This window comes from Dasypus novemcinctus, chromosome 21 (genome assembly GCF_030445035.2).
Source record: "Dasypus novemcinctus isolate mDasNov1 chromosome 21, mDasNov1.1.hap2, whole genome shotgun sequence".
Lineage (NCBI taxonomy): Eukaryota > Metazoa > Chordata > Mammalia > Cingulata > Dasypodidae > Dasypus > Dasypus novemcinctus.
In genome coordinates, this window is record NC_080693.1 from 15,772,412 (window position 1) to 15,790,371 (window position 17,960).

At 45.4% G+C, this 17,960-nt stretch overlaps 1 protein-coding gene across 1 annotated transcript in view; it reads right to left on the reverse strand.

Moving 5' to 3' along the window:
- AKAP10 (A-kinase anchoring protein 10) overlaps positions 1–2,632 on the reverse strand; it is a 108,974-nt gene extending 106,342 nt beyond the window's left edge. Inside the window, exon 1 of the mRNA XM_058283385.2 lies at positions 2,602–2,632. Coding sequence (XP_058139368.1) covers positions 2,602–2,617 — 16 coding nt within the window. The 5' untranslated portion in view covers positions 2,618–2,632. The remainder of the gene's footprint in view (positions 1–2,601) is intronic.
- Between the last annotated feature and the right edge of the window lie 15,328 nt (positions 2,633–17,960).

Sequence of the window (17,960 nt, forward strand, 5' to 3'; positions counted from 1 at the left end):
CTTCCCATGTGGGAGGCTCAACTGCTTGAACCACATCCACTTCCCTTTTTAAAAAATTATATATATCAAGCACACCCTGGTTGATGGTCCATCTTTCACTACACTAGGAACTCTATGATCCTTAACCTGTGGGTCAAGGAGTCCTGATTGTCTGTCAGCCTTGCTTCCCATTACATAATTACATTCACCTTGCTTGACACTTAAACTCAGTCACCTGGCCTCTGCCATTCTGGAATCCTGTCATCCATTGACACCAGGGAGCCCTTTGCCATGGCAGCACCTCCCACTGAACACACACTGGCCAACAGAGGACTGCCACCATCCCCAGCCATGCATTATTATTCTAATGAAGCCCGCGTCCTCTGGTGGGTTCTCAGGTCTTACATAGTAAATCCATTCTAACACCCCTACCTCCTTAAGCCTTCTGTCCACTTCCTCAACGCGATGTCAAGGAGCTGCTAGCAATACTCATCAAGCTTTCGTTTACTGTAAGCTAAGTTCCATCCCAGCCATCTATTAGGACAAGTTCTGGGTGTTCTTGTCACACACTGGATCCTGAGGCTTGGATGAAGGCGCCCAAGTTGGAAAAAACTTCTCCTACCCAGTCTTATTTCCACTCTTCCCCCAGACCAGCAGCCTCAAAATCCACTCTTATATATGTTCCCCTGGTTGAGTCCTTTGGCATGGATGATATTCTATCACAGAGCAGGGACTGATTTCCTGTGAGCCAATAAATTCCTGTTATTTAAGTCAGCCAGGGTTTGATATTTGTCATAGCAGCTCTGGGAAACTAAGATGCCTAGAATAGAAAACAGAGCCTGAGACAGCGTATGTCAAGTAATAAAATCCCAGGAAGAAGGAATGAGGGACAGGGCAATGAAGCAGGGAAGGGGGTAGGGGAAGCAATGCAAGACTGTTATTGAGCTGGCTGCCACTAAATATGACAATTACTGGATCTGTAGGATTGTGTTCCCCAACAACCTGTGTAAACTGGAAAGCATTTATCTGTCAGCTTCCTTTTCCCTTTGATCAATGGTTCACCCCACAGGGCTCTAACCCTCTAGGACTTTAGGGCTATGCATGCAACCCCCATGGCACTGTTCAGATAGAAGCCCCAGAGCAGGGCAAGACACACAGGTAGAGCCAGGAGATGAGGTGCAGTCAGGTTCCTCTGCAAAAATGCTGGAACCAGAGCCAGAGAGGCCGAAGGGGTACAGAGTAGTACCTAAGAGGGGTCAGAAACTGCGGGCCAGTGCCATCTCCCCCACCCCCATTGCCCAACCAGAAAGTGTGGGGTGGCCAGGAATGAAGCAGCCAAAGGGGTGGGTGAGTCAGAAGTCACATGGATTCTAGAGCATCTTTAGAACCCAAACATTTCAAGGGTCATATCTTTGATGTGCTGCTGGGAATGGGAGCTGTTGAAAAAAAAAAAAAAGGATGGATTGCTAGAATAACCTGTCCTTGTTGCTGTTTTGTTGTCACAGTTGTTTTGTACACATGAGAGGGGTAGTTGGGTCATATCTAACCCACTAGGAATACCTGAGCCCCCCGAATCCATTACAGCCCTTGCATGGCCCTGTATTTGGGATGTAGCAAACACATTTCACCATAAAGCCCTAGAATCAGAGACTGTCACAGCTAGAGAAGAGCTTAGCGATTGTCACATAATGCCCACGCTCTATGAACCAGAAGTCCTTGCAGTATAACCACAACAAAGCAACCACCACAGCAAGTACATCAACTATTATTTTTGAGCACCTACTACAGTTAAAAAACAAAAACAAAACTTAATCCCTATTACAACTCACATTTTACAGATGAAAAAAGTCTCAGGCTTCGAATTAGTTGGTGATTCTAAGGAGCAGCCAGGGTTAAAATTCTGGAGATTGCAATTGAATTAAAATCTCCCTAAAGGGGAATAGCCTGAACCTGTAAAGCCAGTCCTCTGGTCTCCCTCGTTTAATTGCCCCTCTCCCCTCAGTCATTTTAAATGAACGTGAATAACTGAAGGAAATTCCAGGGCAACATTTCACCCACATTCTATGATTAAGAGAATCAGTTCTCGGATGCCAAGTATTAAGAAAAAAAGAATAGTGGCAAGAGATAAACACTTGTTGAGTGCATACCGTATGCCAGATATTGTCCAAGGGACTTTTCATTTAATTAAATGTAATGCTGCATTCAATTCTCACACAAGCTGGGATAGCAGGTATTATTATTTGCCGCATTTTGCAAACGAGCCAATGAGTCTTCAGAGAGGTTAAATAATTGCCCAAGATCTTGCAGCTAATAAAATGCAGACTCGGGGATTGGAACACGGTTCTGCCTGCTTCCCAAAGCCCTCTTTGCTAAGCTTTGCTTTGGCAAATTTGATGGTTCATTTCATTCGAAAGTAATAACCCTATTTCACAGGGGTGTCTTTCTGAGTCTTTAAGCAGTTGTTCAGGTCCCCATTTTCTGACTTAAACTCCCTCCCTTTGCCCTGACTTCAGAGAGAGTCAGATAGCGAACACGATAGCTGAGTCTGCAGACAGCCGTGAAGGACTCCCCAGAGAGCCAAGCAAGGGGCGCAGGTAAGAGCGGCAAGGCATTAGAACTCACCTGAAGAGAGGTGCATCAGACCGAGGTGCTCAGAGGATGAGCCTTGTGTAAACTCTCCATCCCGAAGACCATCCAACCCTACAATTACTTTTGGGGCACAAATATTTGTAAAAAGTTTCGTCGCCGTTCCAGGGAACTAATGTCCCTGGACTTTCCCTCACTGTATCGGGCCGTGTAGACAGGCCAAGAAAGCACCTAGCAACTCAGCCCTTGGGGAGACCCACTTTGCCCTGGCTGCTGGAACGCAGTTGTTGGCTAGTTATGCCACCAGGGGGCTGGGAAACTCAGGGGTTGCACCACGGCCTGTGTCGTGGGAGAAGAGGGGTGGTGAACCCCACATCCTAGAGCGGGGAAGGCCCTATTTGGGGGAGGGGTGTAAGGAGGCCCAAGGGGCCTTCCTTTCTGGCCTGTCCTCTCTGGTGGGTGCCGAGTCCCCGAATCCACCTCTCAATGGTTGGCTCCATGAGGACCGCCACGCGGCCGGTGAGAAACAGCGAGTCCAGGCTGCAGAGTAAACCTCCTTAAACATTTTCTAGGTGTCTATTGAATGTCTGTCCTTAGAAGGTGGCACCTCAGACAGGGAAGAATGTAGGTGTGGGCCCTCTAGTGACCTGGATACCTATCCTAACTCAACATTTCTCCCTGATTAAGCTACTTACTCTCAATGCGGGACATCTGGAAAATGGAAATCGCATCGACCTCACAGTGTTAGCGGAACACTCTGGGTTCCGCGCTTCTAGGTTCTTGGCTGTGTCACGTAAAAGAATTTAAGGACACACCCTAGGGCAGGCAAGGGAATAAAGAGTTTATTAAGACACAAGAAAAGTAGAAACCAGATGAGTACAAAACCTGAGGTTGCGGCAGTGCCACAGGGTGAGACGCGCATGTGGGGGCCCCAGGTTAGGCCTTTGGAGACCTTCCCTTCTTCCCTTCCTAATGTTGGGGTGGGACCCCAGCTCTTTGCTGTTCTGATTGGTTGCCTTATGATCCCACCCCTCGTTAGCTTTCAGGGGGCCAATGGGAGGCCTGTTTGGAGGTATCTGGGGCCTCCCCTTGACCTCGGAAAGAGTTACCCATGGGATCTCGTGGCCAGGGTCCCAGCCATGTTCTCTGCCAGGTCCGGCCATGAGTTGTCTTCCCTCTTTTCCCTATCCCAACCTGCCTCAATAGGGTGGTTGTGCATTTTAAAAACAATTTATGGGGGGAAGCGGATGCAGCTCAACCACTTGGGCACTGCCTACAGCGTGGGAGGCCCTGGTTGGGGTCCAACACCTCCTGGGAGAGGATGAGCAGATGTCGCCTCCCGCCGCAACAGAACTAGATGCCACAGCAACAGAGCTAGACTCCGCCCCTGCCACCACGAGCAGAGGCCATAAGCTAGCAGACGCTGCAACCCACGGGGAGCGGCTGTGGCTCAGTCCACTGGGCACTCGCGCCGCTCATGTGGGAGCTCCTGGGTTCAGTTCCTGGTGCCTCCTGGAGAAGGGGAGCAGATAGACCGGTGAACCATCTCAGGGAAGGGGGTGATAAAGAAAAATAAAGTAAATAAAAAGAAATAAATCAATCTTTAAAACCATGTATTGGAAGAGTCCAGAACAGAGATCAGCATTTAGAAGGCATTCAACAGATGGTAGCTGCTATTGCAGTGGTAGTTGCTATGGTTTCCTGGTTTTCATTGTTTATTTTACATAATAAATGAAGGAGACCAGGAACCCTAGGAAGGGAGTGGTCAATCCGCCAGGGACCAGCACTACAAAAGCTCCTGCCTTGGAGAAGACAAGGAAGCCCTGTGACCTCGTGACCTTCACCAGTCTGCCTGACCACCACCCAGCCTTCCTGAGGTTCATTCTCCAGCTCCCAGCTCCCTGCAGGTGCCAGCAGTGCTGCTGCATTGCACACCTCCAGGGGGCACCATCTCATGGTCCAGGGGTTTCATTCACATCTATTACCGTGTTACCACATACTCACACATACTACTGTTTAAATGGTGCCTCCTGGAGTTGTGCACTGCCGTAGCTCTGGGTGGTTGTCCAGTTTAAGTCTGGAGGGGCTGGTAGGGAAATGATTGTTCTTAGATACAAGAGTTAGAGAGAGACTGCACCCTCCTAGCAACCACAAGGATGCCTCAGCAACCCCCAAATATGGAGCTAAATTATAGGACTTGAGGATGGGTAGAGTATAGGTGAAATGTAAACCAAGACGTGGTGTTTGGTGCTTTTTCCATCCACTAGTTTTTGTTTGTTTGTTTGTTTTTTAGGAGTTGGGGATTGAACCCAGGAAGCAGGCACTCAACCACTGAGCTACATCTGCTCCCCCATCCACTAGTTTTATTTTACTTATCATTAATTTTTTTGATTGCGGTAACATAATATTGCCCATTTTAACCACTTTCAAGTATACAATTCACAATATCTTGCTCCCATCACCACCATTCATTACCAAAACTTTTCCATCACCCCAAACAAAAACTCTGTATCCCTTGAGCCTTAATTCCCCATTCCTCAGCCCCAGTCCCAGGATCCCGTAATCTTTTCTGTCTCTGTGAATTTGCATAATATAGCTATTTCATGTAAGCGATATCATACATTTGTCTTTTTGCATCAAGCTTATGTTTCTTTCATTCAGCATAAGCTTTCAAGGTTCATCTGTGTCCTAGCAGTGAGTATGAAGCTGTGTTTTGATAGGCTCAAAGCAAAACGGGGCTGTGTGTGAAGCGTCAGCTTCAGGGCTGGACTATCACTTTGTTTCTTTGGAAATAATAAAGTTAAGATAATTGGGGGTTCTATTTTCAAGTCAGAAGGTAGAATGAACATTAGGGAGCAACTCACAACCTGCCACAACAGCAGGACCCAGATTGGAAAGACCTGTCTGACTCCAAAAGCCAGTGCTCCCTATCCCTAACCATTCATTTAATTCCCTCTGTAGAACTTCACACACATGTATATTCCTGTAATGACTGAATGGGAAATACGCATCGAAAAATCACGTGTGTTAAAAAAAAAAAAAAAGTAGAGTGGGTGTAGCTCAGTGGTTGAGTGCACATTTCACATACACAAGGTCCCGGGTTCAATCCCCAGTACCTCCTGAAAAAATAAGAATAAAAATAAAAATCAGGGAAACGGACTTGGCCCAGTAGTTAGGGCGTCCGTCTACCACATGGGAGGTCCGCAGTTCAAACCCCGGGTCTCCTTGACCCGTGTGGAGCTGGCCCATGCGCAGTGCGGATGCGCGCAAGGAGTGCCGCCCCACGCAGGGGTGTCCCCCGCGTAGGGGAGCCCCACGCGCAAGGAGTGCGCCCCGTAAGGAGAGCCGCCCAGCGCGAAGGAAAGTGCAGCCTGCCCAGGAATGGCGCCGCCCACACTTCCCGTGCCGCTGATGACAACAGAAGCGGACAAAGAAACAAGACGCAGCAAATAGACACAGAGAACAGACAAAGAAACAAGACGCAGCAAACAGACACAGAGAACAGACAGCCGGGCGGGTGGGGGGAGGGGATTAAATAAATAAATCTTAAAAAAATAAAAATAAAAATAAAAAAATAAAAAAATAAAAATCACAGGCATGAATGTACCTCCACATGAAAGAACTCAAAGAAGCTGTCCATGTAGTTAGGATGGCCTGCTCACCAAGTTTCCTATTAAAATGTTCTGCCCACTTATTTCCCAGTTTTGTCATCAATTAATAAGGCAAGTTTAAGGAAAAAATTGGAAGAAAAATTTAAGATAGGAAAAGGTCTCTCACTTCTTTAGTTGTTCTCAGTGTTTGGAAGTCAGGAAGAGCTAGCATTTTTAATTTTTTTTACGTTTCTGGTGGACTGGAGGTCAGTCCCCGCTCAGTTACTGAATCTCTATAGGACCCTGAGCAAAGTCTTCTTTCCTCTCTACATCTTGGTTTTGCTTTTACAACATAAGAAGTCCAAATTAACTGACTTCTTAGGCTCCTCCCATCTCTCTAGTCAGTGAGTTTTCTTCCAAAGTCTTATACCTGAGAGAGGGTTTTTATAACCTTCTTCACCCCTTCTAAAGTTTCCTTCCCTGATTATTAAAAATCAAAATGTAGAGAAACACAGATTTTGTGGTCGTTGGTTGCTGCTTCCAACTCAACACAGGGTCCCAATGTTGAAAACTCAAGTGACTCTTCCTGTATCTGTGGAAATACCATGTTAGTATCTAGAAGCTGAAACTCTTAAGAGTTGATTCTGTACTTTCCCCAGGACTGCTGTATCAGTCAGTATAGGCTACGTTATTCTGCTGTAAAAAACAGCTCTAACATCTCCGTGGCTTAAGACACAAGGTTTATTTCTCACTCATCTTACATGTTCAACACAGGTCCACAGGGGCCTCTTCTCATCAGGTACACAGGCTGATGGTGAATTCATTTCCACATGTGTTTCCACCATAATGACATCAATGAGGGAGGGGGCATGGCAAAGCATATACCAGGTCTTAGAGCTTCTGCTCACATTTACCACAGCAAGTCACTAGTTATGCTTCATATCAAAAGGGACGGGGAGGGAAGTGGACTTGGCCCAGTGGTTAGGGTGTCTGTCTACCACATGGGAGGTCCGCGGTTCAAACCCCGGGCCTCCTTACCCGTGTGGAGCTGGCCCATGCGCAGTGCTGATGCGTGCAAGGAGTGCCCTGCCACGCAGGGTGTCCCCCGCGTGGGGGAGCCCCACGCGCAAGGAGTGTACCCCGTAAGGAGAGCCACCCAGCGCGAAAGAAAGTGCAGCCTGCCTAAGAATGGTGCTGCACACACGGAAAGCTGACACAGCAAGATGATGCAACAAAAAGAGACACAGATTCCCATGCCACTGACAACAACAGAAGCGGACAAAGAAGACACAGTAAATAGACACAGAGAACAGACAACCAGGGTGGGGGGCGGGAAGGGGAGAGAAATAAATAAATCTTAAAAAAAAAAAAGGGGACGGGGAAATGTTATTCTTACCATAACCAAAATCTCTGCATTCTTCCCTTGACTGCCACTTTTTGAAGTATATTACATAAAGTTATATCTGCTTCTTCATTTGGATGCCACTTTGAATTTTTTTCTGATTGTCCCTATACTTTGTTAATTTTATTATATTCTGGATGAGGGGGATTCTGGGGCCCTGCCTCAGCTGGCCATCTTCACCTTCACTCGTGCACATTTTTAAAAGATGCCCTGCTGAGCTAAGGGCTTTGTGTAAAGTCCTCTCCAGGCCTCCCTGGGAAAGCCAGCCATAAGCCATGAACATTTAACATTCCTTCCACATTTGCTGTCTATCAAGCCCTGGACACATCCTTTTCCTTCACTACTTCATTTAATCCTCACTCTAACCCCACCAGGTAAGTATCATTATAATACGCATTTTTGTAGCTGGGGAAACTGAGGCTCAGGCCCACAGCTACGGGCATGGTGAACGATACCACCGATGTTCCAGCAGGGGCCTGTCGGACCCCAGAACCTGTCTTCACCACGGTCCGCTGTTCCGAAACAGGAAGCCCTCCAGCGCTGCACCATCCAGGAAGGCTTGGCTTCCGGTTCAGTTCCCCTACTGCGCATGTCTCTGGGGGGGTGCCCAACAGCTCCCTTGGAAGTGAAAAAAGTAGTTCAGGAACGTTTTGTTAATGAATTTTGAACCTGTCTTTGAATCGACCCACTGAGTCATGCCTGCATCTGAGGCTTTAGTAGTTAATTCCCACATAATAAACTTGAGTCTTCAGTGGTCCAGGGATCCCTGGAAATGTGTTGGATCAGTACGTGCATTTCCATTATTTCATCACCTCCTAAAATGGTCCCACCACCCACAGTGTTATTAACTACTGCCATAAAACGCCTGAAAGTTCACCCCTTCAAATAATTCTGCTTTATGCAGTCGAATGCGGAGCTCGGTTCGGGGCTCTGAATTTCACACGGTGCAGTACTAGATCAGTCCTCTAGGTGGCAGCAGAACGCGCAATAGAAGCCTATTTCTGGGCGTCTGGCACTTTGGCCTTTGGATTTTATCACGATTTTTAGGCCAAGGATGAAACATAAACGCAACTTCCTCCAGCTCTTCCAGTGGTTTATCTCAGCATAAATTAAATATACTAAGGGGCTCTTCCATCCTATTGCCGTGATCGTTGGTGCTGGATTGAGTTCAGCAAGGGGTCATTTTAAGTTCCAGTCTCCCTTGGAGTTCAGGTTTCCCCTGCTAAATTGGAGGCACACTGATTATAGCTTTAAAATTTTGTATTCTCAGTGCCCGGAACAGAGTCTGTTGAATGGCTTACCATAAGAAACTCACAATGCTAGGCACCGCCTGTCTGGGAAAAAGACTTTAAACTGCCAAATACTATGAAACCCTGGTGTGTCCCAGGAAAAGTTCTTGGTTGCAAGCAACAGAAAAAGATTTCTGGCTACCTTAATCAAAAAAGGAATTTTCTGGGAGGTTTTGGGAGTAGCTCGCCAAATCACAAGGAAGGGCACAAAAGCAGGTTTAGCAAATAGGCAGAAGCGAAGGAAGCATCTGAGGAGCACGGAGTAGGAAATACAGCCATTGCCTATTAGTATGAATGCTCTGGCGGTCACTAGATTCCTCTGTAGCCACGGTAAAGAATCTTAACTAGAGAGTTCTCTCACCTTCGTGCCACTCATTCTAGACTCCCGAGTGGATGGATCCTATGAAAGAGCTTAAGTCATATTCCAGAGCCCTGGCTGCCAAAGGGTTACGAGAGGGAGGATCAGCCTGATGCAGCTTCCCTGGTGGTGGGCCAGTGTCCCCCCGTCCTGCTGGGCAGGCTTCACTGGAGAGTATCAAGGGCTTCACCAGCCACCTGCTCTGAGAGTGCCCACATCTGAATTGCATCCATCATCCACGTGGGATCTAAGCCCCCTCTCTATATAGAGGTGGAGTGGACATCACCATCCTAGGGTCCACAGGATGGAGGAATAAAATATGGATTAGAGTGGACTTACTGATATTCTACTATAAAACTTTCGTGACTACTAACAGAAGAAATTGTATCATTGGCGGGGATAGTAGTTGCTGAGGGCAACTTCACACTCCCTAGTGGGAAGAAGAGATGTGATGAGGAGGCATCTTTTTGGGACTTTGGAGTTGTCCTAAATGATATTGCAGGGTCAGATGCTGGACATTATATATCCTGCCATAACCCACTGAATGTACCGGGGGAGAGTGTAAACTACAGAGTAAACTATTATCCACGTGGTGCAGCAGTGCTCCAAAATGTGTTCGCCGAGTGCGATGAGTGTGCCTCAATGATGGGGGAGGTTGTTGGTGTGGGAGGAGTGGGGTGAGGGGATGGGGGGTATAGGGGAACCTCTTATGTTTTTTTATAATGTAACATTTTTTGTGATGTATGTATCTCAAGAAAAATACAATTTACAAAAATGATGGGGTGGGGGGGTGGGGGGATTATATGGGAACCTCTTATGTTTTTTTTAAATGTAACATTCTATGTGATCTTTTAACTTTAATAAAATTTTAAAACAAACAAACAAAAAAAACAAAAAACACTGTACCAGGCAGCAAAGATCAGCTTACTCTGTAGTTCACACTCTCCCCAGGTACATTCAGTGGGTTATGGCAGGATATATAATGTCCAGCATCTGACCCTGCAATATCATTAGGACAACTCCAAAGTCCCAGAAAAATGCTCCCACATCACATCTCTTCTTCTCACTAGGGAGTGGGGAGTTGCCCTCAACAACTACTGTGGTCACTTTGTCACCGTCAATGATACAATTTCTTCTATTAGTAGTCACAAAAGTTTTATAGTAGAATATCAGTAAGTCCACTCTAATCCACATTTTATCCCTCCGTTCTGTGGGCCCTGGGATAGTGATGTCCACTCTACCTCTATATTGAGAGGGGGCTTAGATTCTACATGGATGATGGATGCAGTTCTCCTGCTTGCAGATGTAGGCACTCTCAGTTCCCTGTGTGGTGGTTGACCATCTTCACCTCCCTGTTAGCTGACCTGGGTAGGTCCGATGAACCAGAGGGTAGAAGTTGCAACTCTGCTGAGCCTCAGGGCCCAGTTGGCACATGGGCAGTCCAGAGATTCAAGTCTCCTGTGTATACACCAAGGCTAGCGTGGTACAGTGTTTTTATATCACTCATTTCTTCTATTTGACTTCTGTGGAATAGCCCTTAGGTCTGCAGAACTTCTTGGCTTGACTTTTTTTTTTTTTTTTTTTTTGAGTTACTGGGGGCCAGGGATTGAACCTCGGATCTTGTATGTGGGAAGCTGGCACTCAATCACTGAGCCACATCGGCTTCCCTGAGTTGGTTTTCTCATTTGTTTTGCTTGTTGTTTGTTTTTGTTTATTCAGTAGGCACCAGAACCAAACTGGGGACCTCCCGTGTGGGAGGCGGGAGCTCAACTGCTTGAGCCACTTCTGCTCCCTTGGCCTGACTTTTTTTTAAAGATTTATTTATTTATTTATCCCCCCTGCTTGCCGCTTGCTTGCTGTCTGCTCTGTGTCCATCTTCTGTGTCTGCTTGTCTCCCTTTTCTTGCATCATCTTGCAGCGCTGGCTCTCCACGGGCGCGGGCCATAGGCTCTCCGTGGGTGTGGGCAAGCCCGCCTTCACAAGGAGGCTCTGGGACGTGAACCCAGGGCCTCCCATATGGTAGACGGGAGCCCAATCAGTTGAACCACATCCGCTTCCCTTGGCTTGACTTTTAATGGGAATACTTAAAATGTTTCACCTCGAAATATTAAGTTTACTGAAGGCTTCTGGTAGCTAGATTGTCTATCTGGTTTAGGAATTTTCCTTGTATTGCTAGCTTACTAAGAGTTTTTTAAAAACAGGACTCGGTATTGTGTGTTGACAGATGCTTTTTGGGCACAAAGTTGTCCTACTTTAATGTGTTAATATAAAGAGTTACGTTAACAGATTTTCTAATGTTGAACGCATCTTGCATTTGTGAGTTTAATTCAACCCACAATTTTTTCATTCATTTAACAAATATTTATTGAGTGACAATTATGTACAAACAGTGTTTCCAGCACTGGGGTGAACAAAACAGAATGAACAGAATGAATAGGACAGCAACGAACAAAACAGAAATTGAGGGTCTACCTGCAGGAAGACCCTCTAGAGGGGGTGGGAGACTGAACAAATAAGTAAAATGTAAAGTATGTCACTGAGCGACAAGTGCTATGGGGGAAAATAAAGTTGGGAAAGGGGGTAGTAGGAGACACGTGCGTATGTGTGTTTGTGTGTGTGTGCAATTTTAAAATACGGTAGACAGGAAGTGACATTTAAGAAAAGGCCAGAAGGGGTAAAGGAGCCATCGGGAGGTATGCAGAAGGCACAGCAAATGCAAAGGCTCTGAGGCAGGAGCAGAGTCTGGGCTGTTCAAGGAACAGAGAGGACAGTTTATGGCCTAAGTGAGCAAAAGAGAAGCTGAGGCTGATGACAGGAAGCCCGCTCATATGGGTTGCTGTAGAACATTGGAAAGACTCTGGCTTTTCATCGGCGTGACATGAAAATGGGAGTCCTGCAGGGTTTTGAGTAGAGCAATGACATGACCTGACGCAGGTCTTAAAAGGATGGCTCTGACTGTTCTGTGAAGACTCTGCTGACGGGCACCGGGCAAGGCCAGTCAGCAAGGAGGCTGCTGCAATCATCCAAGTGAGAGATGAGAACAGCCCGGGCAGGGCAGTAACAAGACCAAGTCAGATTTGAGATCGATTTAAAAGTTGAGCTACTGGGATGTTGCGAATGGATTGGATTATATTTCAAAGAAAAGAGTCAAGGATGACTTCTAACTCGTGCCTGTAGGATGGATTCTGTCACCTCTCTCTAGCTCTTCCATCTTCTCTCTCCTGATCTATTTTCTAAACATTTCAGAGTAGGTTGTACTTTGTGTTCCTTGAACACATAATACTCCATGTACATTTCCTAAGAACCAGAAACCAACCTCTTAAGTACAGTTACCAAATTCAAGAAATTTAATATTGATAATATTGATATAAAGCTTACAGTCTATATTCCAATTTTTTAAATGTCCCTATAACCCAGTGATTAGGGTGTCCACCTACCACATGGGAGGTCTGTGGTTCAAACCCCGGGCCTCCCTGACCCGTGTGCAGCTGGCCCATGCGCAGTGCTGATGCGCACAAGGAGTGCCATGCCATGCAAGGGTGTCCCCCACGTAGGGGAGCCCCACGTGCAAGGAGTGCGCCCCGTAAGGAGAGCCACCCAGCGCGAAAGAGAGTGCAGCCTGCCCAGGAATGGCCCGGCACACACGGAGAGCTGATGCAGCAAGATGATGCAACAAAAAGAAACACAGATTCCCGTGCCGCTGATAACAACAGAAGCGGACAAAGAAGACACAGCAAATAGACACAGAGAACAAACAACTGGGGTGGGCGGGAAGGGGAGAGAAATAAAAATGAATAAATAAATAAAATTATTAAATGTCCCTATAATGTCCTTTTGAGCCTTTTCTCCATTATTAGATCTAATCAATTAGATTTGACATTATTTAGTTGTCACTGTCTCTTTAGTTTCTTTTTTTAAAAATTGGGAAGTGGATGTTGCTCAACTGATAGAGCATCCACCTACCATATGGGAGGTCCAGGGTTCGATCCCCAGGGCCTCCTGACCCATGTGGTGAGCTGGCCCACTTGCAGTGCTGCCACATGCAAGGAGTGCCGTGCCACGCAGGGGTGCTCCCATGCAGGGGTGTCCCCCACACAAGGAGTGCACCCCACAAGAAGAGTCACCTGGCATGAAAAAAGCTCAGCCTGCCCAGGAGTGGTGCCACACACACAGAGAGTTGATGCAGCAAGATGATGCCACAAAAAAGAGATGAAGTCTCCTGGTGCCACCAAGTGTGCAAGCGGACACAGAAGAACACACAATTAGTGGACACAGAGAGCAGACAAAGGCGGGGGGAAGGGGGAAAGGGAAGAGGAATAAATAAAATAAATCTTTTTTAAAAATTGTGGAAACATATACAACATAAACTTTTCCATGTCAACCACTTCTAAGCATACCATTCAGTAAGATTTTTTAAAAATTATTTCTCTCCCCTCCCCCCCCACCCTGGTTGTCTGTTCTCTGTGTCTATTTGCTGCATCTTCTTCTTTGTCCACTTCTGTTGTTGTCAGCGGCAGGTTTGAATCTGTGTTTCTTTTTTGTTGCGTCATCTTGTGTCAGCTCTTGCGGCACCATTCCTGGGCAGGCTGCAGTTTCTTTCGCGCTGGGCGGCTCTCCTTACGGGGCGCGCTCCTTGCGCGTGGGGCTCCCCTACGCGGGGGACACCCCTGCATGGCACGGCACTCCTTGCGCGCATCAGCACTGCGCGTGGGCCAGCCCCACACGGGTCAAGGAGGCCCGGGGTTTGAACCGCAGACCTCCCATGTGGTAGACGGACGCCCTAACCACTGGGCCAAGTCTTCCGCCCATTCAGTAAGATTAATCACGTTCATGATGTGCTACATTTACCACCATCCATTCCAGAATTTTCCCATCACCCTAAACAAAAGCTTTACACTCTTTACACATTAACACCCCATTTCACCTGCTCCTTGTCCCTGGAAACCTGTACTGTACTTTCTGTCTCTATGAGTTTCTAAATTCTAGCTATATCATATAAGTAGAATCATACAATATTTGTCTGTGTCTGACTTATTTCATTTAACATGATGTCTGCAAACTTCATCCATGTGGAAGCATGTATCAGAATTTCATTCTTTTTTAAGGCTAATAGTCCTTTGTAGATATATACCACATTTTGTTTATCAACTCATCTGGGGCACTTCCAACCTTTGGCTATTGTGAATAATGCTGCTATAAACATTGGTGTACAAAGATCTGTCCCTGCTTTCAAATCTTTGGGGTATATACCTAGAGATGGTATTGCCTAGGTCATGCTTTTATCTTTAGTAATCATTCCCTTACATGTAAGATATGGTTTTCTAGCTTCTAGAGTTGAAAACTTGGTTCCTTTATTTGTGGTGGGTTTTTTTTTTGTCTTGCTTTCAAACAAATTCACATAAGGTGATAAATTTTCCTCTGAGTAGCCCTTTGGCAATATCCCACAGGGCTGATAAAGAATTCTCATGTTGAAATTTATTTCTAAAGCGTTTGTAGAGTGATGTCACAGAAATAGTGAAAGTTCCAGGAATTGGTTCTTCCACCAGAACAACTATTGAGTTGGCAAAATTGAAGCAACTGTTTTGGAACTCTGAAGTCTGGCCAAACACTTGCAGCATCCTGGGGAATGTTTGATGAAAAAGAAACTGGAAAAGTTTTAGCAAATTATGGCATTTTGTACAGAGCTACTACCCCCCATCCCCATGGCATGTAGCTGTAGGGATGGATCTCACATTCCCGGTGCAACTTGCTGAAACAATACGAAACCCATACAGAGAATCCCAACATATTTCCCTCCCCCGTTCCCGGGGTCGGCAACAGGGACTTTGTCCTCCAATACTCAGGGTTATGTGTCTTGACTGCTGCTTTCGATCCCTGAGGGACTGGCACAGAGGCTGCTCGTGGTTTCAGCCCCCACAGTGTGAAGCAGCTTCTGAATCAGTGGTCAGTGGGGATTTAAAGAGGTAGAATACTCCTCCAGGCATGTAAGGAAATCTCTATCAGGTCACGGGTTGACCATGGGAATAATAGAAGAGATATTTCAGTGACAACACACAACAAGGAGTATAAGCTTTGTCAAAATCATTTGGAAAAGTCACTGATCAAGTGAACAACTGAAACTTTCACCAAGTAACAACAGCAATCCCTGAAGAGGGGAGAGTATCTGATTTCCAGAGTTAACACATTACAGTATTCAAAATGTCCAGTTATCAACAAAAAATTACAAAGCATACTAAGAAACAGGAAATTATGGCTCATTCACAAGAAAAAAAGAAATTGTTATAACCCATCCCTGAGGAAGTTCAGACATTGAACTTACTGGACAAAGACTAGAAGTCAGTCTAAGAACTGACCAAAGAACTGAAGGAAATCAGGATAATGATGTATGAAAAATTAGAGACTATCAATAAAGAGAGAGAAATTTTAACAAAGGAACCTAGCAGAAATTCTGAAAAGCACAATAGCTGAAATAAAAATATCATTAGAGAGTTTAAAAAACATCTTTTCATGATAGAAACACCCAGAAAACTAGGTTTAGAAGGGATGTTACTTAATATGATAAAGGACAATTTTGGAAAAGCCCACAAGTGACATCATGCTCAGAGGACTAAGACTGAAAGCTTTAGCTTATGATCATGAACCAGACAGAGATGCCCACTTTTACCACTGCTATTCAACATTGTTTTGGAAGTCCTAGCCAGAACAATTAGATACAAAAAGGAAATAAAAGGCATCTGAATTGGAAAGGAAGAGGTAAAATTACATCTATGTGCAGATGACACAAAGCTATATATAGAAAATCCCATAGGCTCCACAGGAGAACTACTAGAGCTAATAAATCCAGCAATGTAGCAGGATACAAGAGCAACACATAAAAATCAGTTTAGAAAACAATTCGATTTACAACAGCATCCGAAAGAAAAAAATTCATAGGAATAAGTATAATCAATGAAGTGAAAGACTTATACATGAAAACTACAAAACATTGCTGAAACAAACAAAAAAGACTTAAATAAAGACAGACACCCATGTTCGTACATAGGAAGACTTAATATTGTGAAGGTGGCAATATTCCTCATTGTGATCTATAGGTTCAATACAATCCCCATCAAAATTCCAATAGCCCTTTTGGAAGAAATGGATAAACTGATCCTCAAATTCAGGTGGAACTACAAGGGACCCCAAATAACCAAAACAATATTGAAAAAGTAAAACAAAGTAGAGGATTCATATTCTTTTATTTCAAAACTTACTACAAAGCTATAGTAAAACAGTGTGGTACTGGCATAAGGATAGACATATAGACCAATGGAAATTAACAGAGAATCCAGAAAGAAACCCTTACATCTACAACTAACTGATTTCAGCAAGGGTGCCAGGACCACTTAATGGGGAAAGAATAGTCTCTTCAATTGATGGTGTTGGGACAACTGGATAACTCATGCAAAAGAATAGTTGGACCCCTACCTCACTTCATATACAAAAACTAATTCGAAATGGATCAATAACTTAAATATAAGGGCTAAAACTATAAAATTCTTAGATGTAAATGCAGGAATACATCTTTATGACCTTAGGCTTGGCATGAATTCTTTTTTTTTTTTCAAGATTTATTTTATTTCTTTCTTTCTCCCCCCTCCTCCCACTGTTTATACTCACTCTCTGTTCTCTGTATCCATTCATTTTGTGCTCATCTTCTTTTTTTTAAATTTAAGATTTATTTATTTAATTTATTTCTCTCCCCTTCCCCCCCGTGTGGTCTTCTTTGTCCGCTTCTCTTGTTGTCAGTGGCATAGGAATCTGTGTTTCTTTTTGTGGCGTCATCTTGTTGTGTCAGCTCTCTGTGTGTGTGGCACCACTCCTGGGCAGGCTGCACTTTCTTTTGTGCTTGGCAGCTCTCCTCACGGGGCGCACTCCTTGCGCGTGGAGGTCCCCTATGCGGGGGACACCCCTGCGTGGCAGGGCACTCCTTGTGCACATCAGCACTGTGCATGGGCCAGCTCGACGCGGGTCAAGGAGACCCGGGGTTTGAACCGCGGACCTCCCATGTGGTAGACGGATGCCCTAACCACTGGGCCAAGTCCGCTTCCCTCATCTTCTTTTTAAGAGGCACCAGGAACCAAACCCGGGACATCCTATGGGGGAGGGAGGTGCCCATTGGCTTGAACTACCTCTGCTCCCTGCTTGGTGTGTCTCTCATTGTGTTTCCTCCTTGTGTCTCTTCAATGTGTCATCTTGTTACATTATCTTGTTGCCTCAGCTCGCCATGCCAGCCCGTTGCATCAGCTTGCTGTCTTGCTTATCTTTTTTAGGAGGCACCAGGAACTGATCCCAGGGCCTCCTGGGTTGTAGGTGGGTGCCCAACTGCTTGACCCACATCCTATTCCCTTGGCATGAATTCTTAGACTTGACATCAAAAGCATGAACAACAAAGGAAAAGAAAAAAGCTAAACTGAACTTCATAAAAATTAAATGTTTTTATGTATCAAGGACATTATAAAAAAGTGAAAAGACAACCTCTGGAATAGGAGAAAATATTTTCAAATCATATATCTGATAAGATCCAGAATGTGTAAAGAACACTAATCACCATGCCTGGCAGTCCCACTGATCTGACTCTTGCTTCAACAGTGTTTGGAGGGAACGGAACAGGGGACGATCTTCCCCGACAACTTCAGAACGCCTCCCCTCCTGTCCTAGTTTGCCAAAGGGCTGCAAGGCAAAGTACCAGAAATGTGTTGGCTTTTTTTTTTTTT